Source organism: Oncorhynchus nerka, linkage group LG15 (genome assembly GCF_034236695.1).
Source record: "Oncorhynchus nerka isolate Pitt River linkage group LG15, Oner_Uvic_2.0, whole genome shotgun sequence".
Lineage (NCBI taxonomy): Eukaryota > Metazoa > Chordata > Actinopteri > Salmoniformes > Salmonidae > Oncorhynchus > Oncorhynchus nerka.
In genome coordinates, this window is record NC_088410.1 from 41,634,844 (window position 1) to 41,651,117 (window position 16,274).

Genomic DNA, 16,274 nt, shown 5'->3' on the forward strand with positions numbered 1-16,274 from the left:
TTACGTTTCACAAAACATATATGTTATGAATTCTGATTTGTTGTTGATAACCTTAGCTAGGTGGCCGGTGTGGCTAATGCTAACATTAGCTAGGTGGCTAACGTTAGCTAGGCTAGAGGTTAAAAGGTTACGAGTTAGGTTAAAGGGTTAGCTAGCATGCTAAGTAGCTAAAAAGTTGTAAGTAGTTGCAAAGTTGCTAATTAGTTCAAATGCTAATGTTTTCCGTGATGAGATTTGAACGGTTGCGAGACTTTCGCGGTATATGCCTACCCATCCACCCTACTTTAGTTTTTGCCTTAAAGGTGCAATATGCAGAAATCGCTCCGCCTTTACCTGGATGCTAAAATTCAAATAGTTCTTCTAATTTCAGTTTGACAAAACAAGCAATGTAGAGAATCATTTTAACATCTAAAACCACTGTGAAATATCTTTTCAAAAACCCCAAATATAGTATTTTCAGCTTTTTGAAGCTGGTGTATAAAAACTGAAAGTGAATGATACAAAACATGATGAACGGGAAGCATCGAAATAGCGCACTTAAAACCGATCTACCTCTTCTTAGACTTGCTTTCAATGAGAATGACAGATCTATAACTCATATTACGTGGATGTGTACTCAGAGCATGTGTTGACCAAAAATGCAACCACTGACATTTTCAACATGTCCCTGACCCAGTCTGTAACACCTACATGTTTCAAGCAGACCACCATAGTCCCTGTGCCCAAGAACACCAGGGTAACCTGCCCAAATGACTACCAACCTGTTGCACTTTGAAAGGCTGGTCATGGCTCACATCAATGCCATCATCACAGAAACCCTAGACCCACTCCAATTTGCATACCGCCCCAACAGATCCACAGATGACGCAATCTCTACTGCACTCCACACTGCCCTTTCCCACTTGAAAAAAAGGAACACCTATGTGAAAATTCTGTTCATTGACTACAGCTCAGCATTCAACACCATAGTGCCCTCAAAGCTCATCACTAAGCTAAGGACCCTGAGACTAAACACCTCCCATTGCAATTGGATCCTGGACATTCTGACGGGACGTCCCAGGTGGTAAGGGTAGGCAACAACACATCTGCCATGCTGATCCTCAACACAGGGGCCCCTCAGGAGTGCGTGCTTAGTCCCCTCCTGTACTCCCTGTTCACCCACGACTGCGTAGCCAAGTACGACACGAGCACCATCATTACGTTTTCTGACAACACAACGGTGGTAGGCCTGATCACCGACAACTATTAGATAGCCTATAAGGAGGAGGTCAGAGACCTGGCAGTGTGGTGCCAGGACAACAATCTCTTCAACGTGATCAAGACAAAGGAGATGACTGTGGACTACAGGAAAAGGAAGGCAGAGCACGCCCCCATTCTCATCGATTGGGCTATAGTGGAGCAAGGTCGAGAGCTTCAAGTTACTTGGTGTCCACATCACCAACAAACTATCATGGTCCAAACACACCAAGAAAGTCATGAAGAGGGCACGACAATGCCTATTCCCCCTCAGGAGACTGAAAAGATCTGGCATGGGTCCTCAGATTCTCAAAAAGTTTTACATTTGCACCATCAAGAACATGATTGCATCACAGTTTGTTATGCCAACTGCTTGGCATCAGACCGCTAGGTGCTACAGAGGGTAGTGCGTACGAACCAGTACATCACTGGGGCCAAGCTTCCTGCCATCCAGGACCTTTATATCAGGCGGTGTCAGAAGAAGGCCCTAATAATTGCCAATGACTCCAGTCCCTCTAGTCATAGACTGTTTTCTCTGCTACTGCACGGCTAGCGGTACCGGAGCGCCAAGTCTAGGTCCAAAAGGCTCTTTGGAAGCTTCTACTCCCAAGCCATAAGACTCCTTAACAGCTAATCAAATGGCTACCGAGACTATTTGCATTGACACCCCTTTTTCTTTTTACGCTGCTGCTACTCACTGTTTATTATCTATGCATAGTCACCCCCGCACATTGACTCGGTATCGGCCCGCTGTATATATCGCCTCGTTATTGTTATTTTATTGTGTTACTTTAAAATATATATATATATTTAGTAAATATTTTCTTAACCAACAATGCAGTTTTAAGAAAAATAAGAGTTAAGGGTTTGTAAGTAAACATTTCACAGTATTTGCCACGTGAAAAATCTGAATTTGGTCACCCAAAAAGTCTTACATAGCCATATATACCAAACGTAACATATCATACTCATTTGACTAAGTTTACAATGTTACGGATAGTTTAATAAGACCGGCCACTATAATAGCATTTTCGGCAGTTACATGCAACAACAAAATAGCATTCATAAAAACGAATCTGTTCATATATTTTTTTGTAGTCCAATGTGCATGATAGCTCTAGTTTTAAATTATGGTTGACGCAGCTTGTTTGCCATTAGCCAATCAGCGTTTCTGAACGAGTTGAACGCACACAACTCCTATATACCGCTTCACAACTGATGATTACCACCTTCCCTCTTGGTTATGAACGCAGCACTATTATATTCGCAGATCGCGTCACTCGAGTTTGGGTTGGGTTGCAGTCGTTTGTTAATTCAATTGATAGCTTTCCTAGTGGGCAAATGCCCGTAAAGATACACATTCGTCTAAAAATGTTAGTCTTTAATAGATAGATTAAATATGGATTGAAAATTGGATTTAACATTGGACTATTTCTGCCGTTCTATTATTCACGGCTGCACATTTGTACAAAACCTTTGTTGGGCCAAATGGCCATTTCGATCAGGTGGCCACCGGACTAATCCTGAGAAATTATTTCAAGGGATAGATAGATCGTTGTCATTGAGAAGGGCATTGTTACAATACCACTGCAACAGGTCTCCAGTAAAGACGACATCAATAATTGTGTAACAGGAGAATGTAAATTAGAGAGGCACTCGTGCGTATAATACACGGGGGCGACAGAAAAAAGGAATAAACTTGATCTGATGTCACTGCTCTGTTGGGTTATCGAATACGTGAAGGATTTGATATCCTCGAATCGAAGATAGCAATAGCCAACGTTGCATGCGATACGGAGCCAATATGATGCCGGTGAGTTATTTTAACAGACTACATGTTCCTTTGATGTTATGATTTTGATTAGACAAGACATACTTGTTTAGAATGTGCCCTCTCTCCTTAGGCTATGTTTTATCTAGTTCCTCAGCCTATAGCATCTAGTTCTCTATTATATTGAGACAAAGGCAGGATCTCCACACAAAATCTGAGTAGGTTTTTAGCACACTGACAATCAACATGTTGCTGGCAACAGTGGCATACAGTGTACACAATAGCAGGTTCTGTAAATACTGTGTAGTTTTGTCATTTAGCAGATTTATGGGAGCAAGGGTTAAGTACCAAGGCAATGTCGACAGATTTTAGACCTAGTCATGTCAGGATTCGAACCAGCAACGTTTCGGTTACTGTCCCAACGCGTTTAACAGCTAAATTACCTGCCGCGCTTGTCGCCTTCAATTTTCAATGAATCCCTGGATGCATTAATGACTTTCAGTAAACCCACTCTTCCAATCCAGGGTAATAATACAGGACAGGATTGTTTGTAACCTTACGTTTGAATACCCCACATATTGGCCAATTATGGGCTTCCCTGACCAGAGTGGTGTATGCAACATTAGCGTGATTAACAATAGTGGAATCGGAGGTTTGCCTTCAAAATAAAAGACCACCATTGAAACTGATGAAAACCGATAAACATTGTGGAATCATTGTACTAGATACTGCTAAACAAAGATGGAGTGTTATATAAATTCAACAAAATACAATAACTTGTTAATTTGACACAAAAGTAAAAATCAGTTGAAATTGCACTGTGGATGTATAGACTTCAGAATTACACTGGGGGCATACATATATTTTTTATATTGAACCAGGCAAGTTGGTTAAGAACAAATTCTTATTTACGGTGACGACAGTGGGTTAACCGCCTTGTTCAGGGGAAGAAATAGAGATTTTCTTTTACCTTGTCAGCTCAGGGATTCGATCTAGCAACCTTTCAGTTACTGGTCCAATGCTCTAACCACTAGGCTACCTGCTGTAATGTTTGGATTCCAAAGCTATACGATACTACAGATAGCAAGTTAATTATCTCATATCTCGGAAAAGATGTGTAGTGTTGTACTTCTTGTTGACGAAATTCGTGCTAATGTTAAGTTTTTTAGTTTTTACCGCCAATAGACTCATTCATTCCTTGACAGAGCTCTTCTTGTCCCAGAATCGCCCAGAATGCACCTCACGGCCCATTGACGTAGCATGGGCAACGTTTCCCATCTCAAAGTATATCTGCTGTTGCGAATGTCAAACTCCACTCTGTAAGGCACATCGATCTGCAGGTTAAGATTGTAGACTCCTAAATTGATAGTGCAGTTTGTTTAGGCAATTTTACAGCAAACTAGCTTCTTTACATGCTGATATTTCTTTGGTATTATTGTGTGTAGCTACGTTTGATAGTTAGCTATCTAGCCAGACAGTCAGCCCATAGAGAGCATTGCATTATGGATTTTATAAACGACTTGAGATGCCACAGATTTCCACTAATGATTTTCATTATTGCTACCAACCTTACTATAATGCCAAAGTTAGACATTTGTTCACAAAAATAATGTTTTCACATATTTGTTTTTTGAACACTGTAAATTTAAAGGAATGAGTGGTTTGGAGTGGATTTTTCCTTCCAATCTCACCAGTCAACCTACTATATGTTTATTGAACATGTACAGCCTTACCTATGGATCCTGGGTTCATGAAATGGGGTTCCAGCCTACTCCGTGACACCCACAGATTACAATTCTAAAGAGTATGCACAAATATTAGTGTCGTAGCGCTTATTGTGGGACTTTATTTTCTCTAGTTTCATCTGTTTACATCAGTTTCAATGGCAGACTTTTATTTTGAAGGTGAAGCACCGATACCACTATTGTTGTTCATGCTAATGTAGTTCAGAAATTCCATGTGTTCTCTGAATGTCTAGCTATCAGGTTCTGCTTTCCTTATCATATCTCATGACATTTCAGAAATTAAAGAATGGTTTAAAATCATGCAGCATGCATATGAGATTAACTGCCAGTTAGGCTACTACACCTTATTTAGCCAGAAAAACTTCAATGGACCACACACAAGTAAAATCCCAATTTAAAGGTTTGTGGTTGTCTGACACAAACTAAGTGTATTTCTGTCCATACACAACATTGTTGATAACATGGTGATAATGTTTTTGACCATTGCCTTTTTGTGTATGGACAAAATAAAATAAAAAACTGCCTCCCGAGTGGCACCGTGGTCTAAGACAGTGCTTGAGGGGTCACTACAGCCCCAGGTTTGATCCCAGGCTGTCACACAACTGGCCGTGACTGGGAGTCCCAGAGGGTGGCGCACAAATGGCCCAGGTTAGGGGAGGATTTGGCTGGGCAGGATTTCCTTGTCCCATCGCTCTCTAATGACACCTTGTGGTGGGCCGGTGCCTGCAAGCTGACTTCGGTCTCCTGTTGGACGGTGTTTCCTCCAACACACTGGTGCGGCTGGCTTCCGGTTAAGTTAGCAGTGCGGCTTGGCAGGGTCATGTTTTGGAGGAAGTATGGCTCTCGACCATAGCCTCTCCCGAGTCTGTAGGGGAGTTGCAGCGACGGGACAAGACTGTAACTACCAATTGGGGAGAAAAAAAGCACCTAAAAATGTAAACTGTTTGTGCCCATTGAGAATAGCCTATTTCACTTATGGAAAGTCATAATTCATCATTACATGCTGACCACACCGCTCGCGTCGCAAAATAAATGTACACTTACATGTTATTCAATCAATGCACCCACACTGCTCGCGGGAGCCAACGAGCGTCTGCGTTGCCAAGCTCTAAAATAGAAGTCAGTTCTATTTGTGACGCTGAACGTGGTGCAAGTCCTGTCTCTCCCATCTCCTTGTTGGTTTATAGAAGCAGATACCCACGTGCCATCTCCTCATTGGTTATACCCACGTGGGTGATTGAAAGACAAACTGAGGTCGGTCGTGGTAATACTATGGAAGTTAGATGCCAATCGCCATATAAAGTCCAAAGAAGAAAAATCCTGGAAACAGGAGAGATGACTAGAAACGATTCGGCTGACTGTTTTATGGATTAATTGTCGGAGTGCATTTCGGGTAAAATAACAACTCAATGTCTATATCCCAGAACAAATTGGCTAATTGCCATAAATGTTTAATGCTTTTCGACCTGTCCCCAAATTAATATAATTGGTTCAGAGCTTTTGATACTTCAACCTGCGTGTCGTGATCAAACTATCATTTTATTATGGATTTTTTTGTTGTTGAATTTGACCCCTTTTTTCTCCCCAATTTTGTGGTATCCAATTGTTAGTAGCTACTATCTTGTCTCATCGCTCCAACTCCCGTACGAGCTCAAGGGAGAGACAAAAGGTTGAAAGTCCGATACACAACCCAACAAAGCCACACTGCTTCTTAACACAGAGTGCATCCAACCCAGAAGCCAGCCGCACCTGGCAACCTTAGCGTGCACTGCATGCGTGTTCCGTGGTCCGCGATGAGTCAAGGATATCCCTACCTGCCAAGCCCTCCCTAACCCGGACGGTGCTAGGCCAGTTGTGCGTCGCCCCACGGACCTCCCGGTCGCGGCTGGTTACAACAGAGCCTGGGCGCGAACCCAGGGTCTCTGGTGGTACAACTGGCAGTACAGCACCCGTAACCACCCGGGAGGCCCCAATATCATGGATAGTCAGTCCTTGAATCCATATCTCTGTCTATCATTTCTCCATGCCCATCTGTTAGCTTTTCACCAAAACAGAGACAGGGTGTCCGCTTTGTTATTGTTTCAACTACAGATTCTAGTTTTAAAGGTAAAAAAGCAAATGAGATTTTTTTTTGTTGAAAAATGTATAAAAATAAATGTAACTATAGTTTGACAAAAATAATATCAAACTCAATTGTTTGGGAAAATGTGAATGGAAGGTTTCGTTCAAATCAAAAGGGGTGCTGTCAAAAAGTGATTGAATTCATATAGAACATCCCAGCTTACAAAATGTAACCCTTATTGGGATTTCTTTATACAACGGGTGGTTCCATCTGACTGCGCAATCCACTGTCTCATCTGCCCAGTCAGGCAATTTATAAACTTGCCATTGACTCCAGGTAAATGCACATTGGAGTGCAAACTGTTTAGGTGCAGATAATGCATACTTTGGTTGAGTGCACCCATTCATAGCAGTCTCAGGCCCTTACATCGAGAGTAGAATGTATACAATGCATAGTCATATGAGTGGTAGTGTGAGCCTCACATCTTACCCCACACCCAGAGCACGACTGCTGTAACCAGTAAATAAGAATGTGTTCTTAACCGACTTGCCTAGTTAAATAAATAAAAATAAAAACCACTCTTGGGTTTGACACTTACAAGATCCTCTTTGTGTGCTGCAAGAAAGTGTGACTGAATTTGTTTATAAAACTGTACTATGTGAAACAAAATACAAACTAACATTCGTACAAATTTGAACAGGCTTTCCTGCATTGCTCTAATCTTTGTCAGTCGTAACCTGGATAGGTTTCTATGTTTAGATGTTCCATGAGGTGGGTGCAGCGTTCCACACACAATGGGCACAATGGTATTCTATTATTAGCTGGTCTGCAGAATGGTAAATCCAGATATTATCTAAGCTCTTGAGTGTGTCACTTGTTTGGCTCCCTTGAGGTCCGGTGTTTCCAAGTGAGGATTTACTGTCCTTCTAGTCCTTGGACATGGTAGAGTACATGATTATTACTGTGTAACAATATACCCGAGTGAGGTGTAAATTAGAGCCAACGTGTCATCCTCAACAACATTACATTTACATTTACATTTAAGTCATTTAGCAGACGCTCTTATCCAGAGCGACTTACAAATTGGTGCATTCACCTTATGACCTCCAGTGGAACAGTAGTGCATCTAAATCTTTTCAGGGGGAGGGGGGGTGAGAGGGATTACTTTATCCTATCCTAGGTATTCCTTAAAGAGGTGGGGTTTCAGGTGTCTCCGGAAGGTGGTGATTGACTCCGCTGTCCTGGCGTCGTGAGGGAGTTTGTTCCACCATTGGGGGGCCAGAGCAGCGAACAGTTTAAACATCTAAACGTTTTCCCCTTTCTTGTTCAACCAGACACTGATCTTTAAAAGCAACCTTGACTAATGAGTGGATGACATATCTTGACAACAGTTTTGAACCTAGTGAAGAAGAGGACAGTTGTGTAATTTTGCTAGTTAAACATGGGTTGGAAAGTAGACACAAAACAAGAAGTACAGCTATTTGAAGAACAATGACCCTGCATTGTTAAACTGTAATGACGGTGAGCAAAATATAACTCCGCATGTCTGTTTGTTCCTCTTGGGAGCCCTATAGTGTTGGCCCAACATCTTGTGTTTCTTTATATAGGTTGAGATCCTGGAAACTTAGTGTTAGCCCTGGTGGAACTCATAAATGTGGTGCTTAGGCTAAATCTATTTCAGGCTGTTCCATCATGTGGTTATGTGAACGGAGAATAGATTTTTACTCAACTTGCAAGGACTTATCTTCAAGTGATTATTTAGCATGGTCAGGGTTGGTACAGATAGGGGGAAATAATAGATTAGTTTATAGGCTAGACCTAACTTTGTTTTCTTGTTCCAAATATCATTGATTACTATTGTTAAACTCATCTCACACCTGAGGTTACAGAGTGCCTTTGCAACTGTTACCACTGTGACCAGTAGCAACCACACAGACAGACACACATACACACACTCTTTCTGCTGCGACATTTAGGCTATTTCTAAATTCATTAGGCGATTATTCAAAAGTACTGCTCCTTGGCTGTGGTGGAGATTTACAATGACATTTCCCATTGTCCCAAAATGCCTATGTCAAAATGTAAACATTTCAGCGACTGGGTTGTGTTTGCTTTCGCCCAGTACTGTTTTTCTGCTCCCAGAGTAACGCTCAGCACAGTGGGGGTTGGGAACGGGGGAGGGTTGCTACTGCTACGCTGATTCAATAGTAAAGTCACGTGAGCCTGGCCATATGGCCTGGGTCCAGGCCGCAGCTTAAAAACATTGGGAGCTGACCGGCGGTGGCGGCTCGCAAGCCTATCCCAATCTGCCAACATTTTATTAAAGATCCACACAACCACAAGTCAAGGGTTAGTGCTAATATCTTTTTTAAAACATGAAATGGAGAAAAGGATACCGCTTTAAGTGAAAAGGTCCCTGTTTCAAGAGGGAACACAACAGTTCTTTGAAGTTGGACTCCGTAGGATGGCTTTGGCCCGATGATGCATGTATTGACAGATGCTCGTTTGTTGTATGCTGTTATTGGCATGAATAATTAATGACTCCAGTGGGTTGGATTACTCCTGTAGCTTGTAACTGCCGGCACAGCAAACTTAACTCTCTATTTCCAATTAATTAGCTTTCAATTTGTGTCCGTCATGGTATATCGACAATTCACTCAACCTGTTTAACCAAATGTAATGGCCTGTTGGTCCGATAACAACTTGCGTGTGTCATTTCAACTTGTTCTCTTCCCATGCCTACTTTTGAGCACTTCAGCATGTTTAGCACCACAGCACAATAACTCACCAAGAATGAATGTCACAAAAAAGGTTATTTTGATTTCCTCAAGGCGTCTCACGCAAAGTTGTTTTTTTGGGAAGAAATTTGCAGGAAGGGCTTTGTCAGTAATTAGATTTCGGATTAAGACCACCATCCACGATTCATTTAGTCTATCCCTATCAACAGTGATTTATTCATGATTACATGATAAAATACACAACCTTTTAGTTGAAATTTTGTTAAGAGAATGTGTTATAGATTCTCTAGTCCGAGTCATCGTGGTCAAATGCCTGACACCTATGTTTATGTCACCTAATAACAGAGGAACAATTTGCAATTACAGCTAATCTTTCCAAAGATCTCATAGCACTTAGCTCATCACCTTATTCTCCACCAATTAGAATCCCTATTGCTAATGACGTTTGTTCTCAGTCACACTGATGCACAATTAATGAGAAGCTTAGCCTCACCGATCTCATTAGATGCCCCACACTGTGACACATTTTATTTTTTACCACAGACTAGACCTCGCAGGCCAATGTCTGATCAGAATAGTGTTAAGTTGCCCCAGACACTCATCATGGGTCAGTTTTGCATTTTTAAGATTGGGGGAGGGGATGCTGATCCTACATATGTACTTAAGGAAACTTCACCCCCAAGCTGTCTGATCTGTCTGAATAGAAGGGCGATGTTGTGTTATTAGGGCTGCTCCCACACGCAAAGTCAAAGTGCTCTGCCTTTCCCCTGTGTGAATCAGGGGAATTGTATTCAATCAAGCAGCCTGCCATACGTGTTTATATAGAATCTATCCATAGAATTAGAATGGATTGTTTTCAATTCCATCGTGGCTTTATTAATACAACTACTGCCTATGCACACGTCTTATTCTGAAAACTGGAATTGTCAGTATATGGGGGCTACCTGGAATACAGTGTAGCCTATAGGACAAATTCTCTCACAGGAAGTAAAGTATTCTATTCTACTTCTGGTTCTCCAAGATATACCGTGGGGTCTAAAATTATTGACACTTTTGATAAAATTTAGCAATAATAACTGTATAAAATAATTTGTACTAATACAATTGCTTAGAGAAAGAGATTTTGTTTAACAAGTCATATATTATTTTTTAGGTTTGGGGTGAAGTTTATTGACACCCCTAAAGATTCTTATAAATACAAATTGTCAAAAGTTTTGTATTTGGTCCCATATTCCTAGCACGCAATGGCTACATCAAGCTTGTGACTACAAACATGTTGGAAGCATTTGCAGTTTGTTTTGGTTGTGTTTCAGATTCGTTTGTACCCAATAGAAATTAATGGTAAATAATGTTTTGTCACTTATTATAAATAAGAATAGAATATGTTTCTAAACACTTCTGCATTAATGTGGATGCTACCATGATTATGCATAATCCTGAATAAATCATGAATAATGAGTGAGAATATTAGAGGGGCTGGAGGCTGCATTTATTGTAGCTGGGTATTTTAACAAAGCGAATTAGAGATCAATGTTACCTAAATGTTATCTGCATATTGATTGCATGACACAAAGGGCTAATACTCTCAACCACTACCACTCTAACTTCTGCGATGCATACAATGCCCTCCCCTGCCCTCCCTTCGGAAAATCCGACCACGATGCCATCTTGCTAGTTCCGGTTTATAGGTAGAAACTCAAACAGGATGTACCAGTGACGAGAACCATTCAACGCTGGTCTGACCAATCGGAAGCCACGCTCCAAGATTGTTTTGATCACGCGGACTGGAATATGTTCCAGTCGGCCTCGGAGAACAACATTGATTTATACACAATAAACAAGTGCATTGGAGATGTCGTACACACTGACTGTTAAAACCTACCCTAACCAGAAACTGTGGATGGATGGCGGCATTCGCGAAAAACTGAGAGCGCGATCCACCACGTATAACCATGGAAAGAGGTCTGGGGATATGGTTAAATATAAACAGTGTAGTTATCCCCTTCGCAAGGCAATCAAACAAACAAAATGCCGGTACAGGCATCCCTTCGCAATTCAACGGCTCAGTTACGAGACGTATGTGGCGGACTACAAAAACAGCCACGTCACGGATACCAACGTCACGTTTCCAGACAAACTAAACACCTTCTTTGCCCGCTCTGAGGATAATACAGTGCCACCGATGTGGCTTGCTAACAAAGACTGCGTGTGTCCCCCCCCACACCTTTTTTTCTCAGTGGCTGACATGAGAAATAGATTTAAAAGTGTTGGCCCACACGGTATTCCTATCCGCATCCTCAGAGCATGCGCAGACCAGCTGGCTGGCGTGTTTACGGACATATTTAATCGCTCCCTATCCCAGTCTGTTGTCTACATATGTTTCAAGATGGCTAGCATTGTTCCTGTACCCAAAAAGGCAAAGATAACTGAACTAAATGACTACTGCCCCGAAGCCCTCACTTCTGTCATCATGAAGTGCTTTGAGAGGCTAGTCAATGATCATATCACCTCCACCTTACCAGCTACCCTAGACCCACTTCAGTGGACTTTCTGATGGGCTGCAACCAGGTGGTGAAGGTAGGAAGCAACATCTCCACTTCACTGACCCTCAACACTGGGGCCCCGCAAGGGTGTGTGCTCAACCCTCTCCTGTACTCCCTGTTCTCCCACGACTGCGTGGCCATGCACGCCTCTAACTCAATCATCAAGTTTGCTGACGACACAACAGTAGTGGGCTTGATCACCAACAATGACGAGACAGCCTACAGGGATGACGTGAGGGCATTCGGAGTGTGGTTTCAGCAAAACTACATCTCACTCAATGTCAACAAAACAAAGGAGATGCTCGTGGACTTCAGGAAACCGCAGAGGGAGCTCCCCCTATCCACATCGAAGGGTCAGTTGTGGAGAAGGTGGAAAGTTTTATGGTCCTGGGCGTACATATCACAGACAGACAGTGTGGTGAAGAAGGCGCAACAGTGCCTCTTCAACCTCAGGAGGCTGAAGAAATTTGGCTTGTCACCAAAAGCACTCACAAACTTCTACAGATGCATAATCGAGAGCATTCTGGCGGGCTGTATCACAGACTGGTACGGCAACTGCACCGCCCTCAACCGCAAGGCTCTCCAGAGGGTGGTGCTGTCTGCACAACGCATCACCGGGGGAAAACTACTTGCCCTCCATGACATCTACAGCACCCAATGTCACAGGAAGGCAAAAAAGATTATCAAGGACAACAACCGCCCGAGCCACTGCCTGTTCACACTGCTATCATCCAGAAGGCGAGGTCAGTACAGGTGCATCAAAGCTGGGATAGAGAGATTGAGAAACAGCTTCTATCTCAAGGCCATCAGACTGCTAAACTGCAATCACTAACTCAGAGAGGCTGCTGCCCACATTGAGACCCAATCACTGGACACGTTAGCAAATGGATCACTAGTTGGATCACTACTTTAAACAATGCCACTTCAATAATGTTTCATATCTTATATCACATGTATATACTGTATTTTATACCATCTACTGCACCTAGATTTTTGTATTACAGTAGAACTCCAACACTAAGGTTGGAGTCATTAAAACTTGTTTTACAACCACTCCACAAATCTCTTGTTAAGAAACTATAGTTTTGGCAAGTCAGTGAGGACATCTACTTTGTGCATGACACAAGTAATTTTTCCAACAATTGTTTACAGACAGATTATGTCACTTATAATTCACTGTATCACAAGTCCAGTGGGTCAGAATTTTACATACACTAAGTTGACTGTGCCTTTAAACAGCTTGGAAAATTCCAAAAAATGATGTCATGCTTCAAAAGCTTCTGATAGGCGAATTGACATCATTTGAGTCAATTGTGGATGTATTTCAAGGCCTACCTTCAAACTCAGTGCCTCTTTGCTTGACATCATGGGAAAATCAAAAGAAATCAGCCAAGACCTCAGAATTTGTTTTTTTTTTAGACCTCCACAAGTCTGGTTCATCCTTGGGAGCAATTTCCAAACACCTGAAGGTACCACGTTCATCTGTACAAATAATAGCACGCAAGTATAAACACTATGGGACCATGCAACCGTCATACCGCTCAGGAAGGAGACTGGTTCTGTCTCCTAGAGATGAACGTACTTTGGTGAGAAAAGTGCAAATCAATCCCAGAACAAGAGCAAAGGACCTTGTGAAGATGGAGGAAACGGGTACAAAAGTATCTTCCAAATGGACAATGACCCCAAGCATATGTCCAAGTTGTGGCAAAATGGCTTAAGAACAACAAAGTCAAGGTATTGGAGTGGTCATCACAAAGCCCTGACCTCAATCATATAGAGAATTTGTGGGCAGAACTGAAAAAGTGTGTGCGAGCAAGGAGGCCTACAAAACTGACTTAGTTACACCAGCTCTGTCAGGAGGAATGGGCCAAAATTCACACAACTTATTGTGGGAAGCTTGTGGAAGGCTACACAGAATGTTTGACCCAAGTTAAACAATTTAAAGGCAATGCTACCACATACTAATTGAGTGTATGTAAACTTCTGACCCACTGGGAATGTGATGAATGAAATTAAAGCTGAAATAAATCACACTCTGTACTATTATTCTGATGTGCCACATTTTTAAATAAAGTGGTGATCCTAAGACAGGGAATTTTTACTAGGATTAAATGTCAGGAATTGTGAGAAATCAAGTTTAAATGTATTTGGCTAAGGGGTATATAAACTTCCGACTTCAGCTGTAGGTATTTGGGAATTGTTTGATTATTTGTTAGATATTACTGCACCGTTGGAACTAGAAGCACAAGCATTTCACTATGCTCGCGTTAACATCTGCTAACCATGTGTGTGTGACCAATAAGATTTTTATTTGATTATTCAGAATCATGGTAGCATCCACGCTAATGTAAAAGTGTTTAGAAACATATATTGTTATTTACAATAAAAGTGACTCTAAAATGACACAATACATTAATGACTGTTTTGTTTAGCTTTTTCACCCCCAATTTCATTACGATCTTGTCTCATCACTACAACTCCCCAACGGGCTCAGTAGAGGTGAAGGTCGAGTCAGGCGTCCTCCGAAATATGACCCGCCAAACCGCGCTCCTTAACACACGCCCGCTTAACCCGGAAGCCAGCTGCACCAATGTGTCGGAGGAAACACAGCTCTGCTGATGATCAAAGTCAGCCTGCAGGCGCCCGGCCTGCCACAAGGAGTCGCTAGAGCGCGATGAGCCAAGTAATGCCGCCCCCGGCCAAACCCTCCCCTAACCCAGACGACGCTGGGCCAATTGTGCGATGCCATATGGGACTCCCAGTCACAGCTGGTTGTGACACAGCCTGGGATCGAAGCCGGGTCTGTAGTGACTCCTCAAGCACTGCGATGCAGTGCCTTAGACCGCTGTGCCACTTGGGAGGCCCCACCATTCATTTCTATTGGCCACAAAATAATCTGAAACAAAACCAAAACAAACTTTGAAGAGTCACAAGTTCTATGTAGTCATAACTTGCTAGGTATATGGGACCAAGTACTACTACACTTCTGACTACTTTATTTCTTAGAATCTTTAGGGGTGTCAATCATTTTAACCCCTACCTTTTTGAGACTTGTTATACAAAATCTCTTTCTTTAAGCAAATGTATACAATTATATAATTTCGCAAAGGGGGAAAGATTTCTGAGGGGAAAAGAACATTCCCCTGTTCTGTTAAAGGCTTGATCATCCACTGCAAGGATGCATCCAAAATGGTAACATTTTCCCTACATAATAGTGCACTACTTTTTACCAGATCCCTATGGTTCCTGGTCAAAAGTATTGCCCTACATAGGGAATATGGTGCAATTTCGGATGCAGGCCAAGAGCCAGCAATGATGGCTCCCCTATACATTTGTTTATGGAAATACAAGTGTGCTACTTTGCATGTAATTTGATATTCGGCCGAATTGTTTTCGACAAGTCTTACAAAAGCCATGCATTCAGTGAGTGGTGCCAAGCAAACAGGGACATGCCAAGGAATTAGCATAAGCCCCCAATGTTCACGGCCCCTTTTTTCAGAATTGTAGTTGTAAATAAAGTATAATTATCTTTTGCTCATTATTTAATGATATTTGGGCATTTTCACAGCATTTTTAGGCCTTTTTTAGACAACTTTTTTAATGAGCCTTACCAAGTAGGGTGCACTTCATCTCTGATTGTCCTAGATGGCCTCAAGGCTCACTCAGATCTCCCAATGTGCCTACTGCTTCCCATAGCCCTTGCCCTATGTGATAAAATGACGGCCCAGTGCAGTGAAACAGAAAATGACAGCCTACTTCTCTTCACTTTATCAACCTCTGACACCATGTCCCACTTCTGTACTGGTTGAAGCATGGGCTTCCTTAAGACGTGTATTTAGTCCAACGTTTTCATATTACTAATACATTAGTGTACGTGTGGTTTGGTTGATGAACAGCGTTAGTTTAAATACATTTGCTGTTGAGAAGTGTGTGGTATACAGAGGAACAAGCTGGGATCCACATTTTTCTTTAAGCAGCTTTACAAAGACACAAATAGGATTCAAATCAGCTATATACTTTTAAAGAGCGGCTGCCTTTTAAAAAGCAATGAATCCCCTTGCAAATCCCCTATGTGGCATTGATAGGAGTCAGAAACAGTTATTCTAGTGTCAAAATTGACTACAAAATGTAAACACGCAAATTTTGGTCATAAAGTCAGAGTTTGGAACATCTGTGCGT

At 42.0% G+C, this 16,274-nt stretch overlaps 1 protein-coding gene across 4 annotated transcripts in view; it reads left to right on the plus strand.

The window, feature by feature from the left end:
* Positions 1-2,484: 2,484 nt before the first annotated feature.
* Positions 2,485-16,274, plus strand: part of tp53bp2b (tumor protein p53 binding protein, 2b) — a 40,982-nt gene continuing 27,192 nt past the window's right edge. For 2 of the 4 annotated variants that reach the window (XM_065001602.1, XM_065001601.1), the window contains exon 1: positions 2,485-3,049. In XM_065001602.1, the coding sequence (XP_064857674.1) occupies positions 3,023-3,049 (27 nt within the window). In that variant the 5' untranslated portion in view covers positions 2,485-3,022. Of the gene's footprint in view, positions 3,050-9,074; positions 9,164-16,274 lie in introns of those variants that run through there. The other 2 variants (XM_029682324.2, XM_065001603.1) reach the window with 2 other exon arrangements.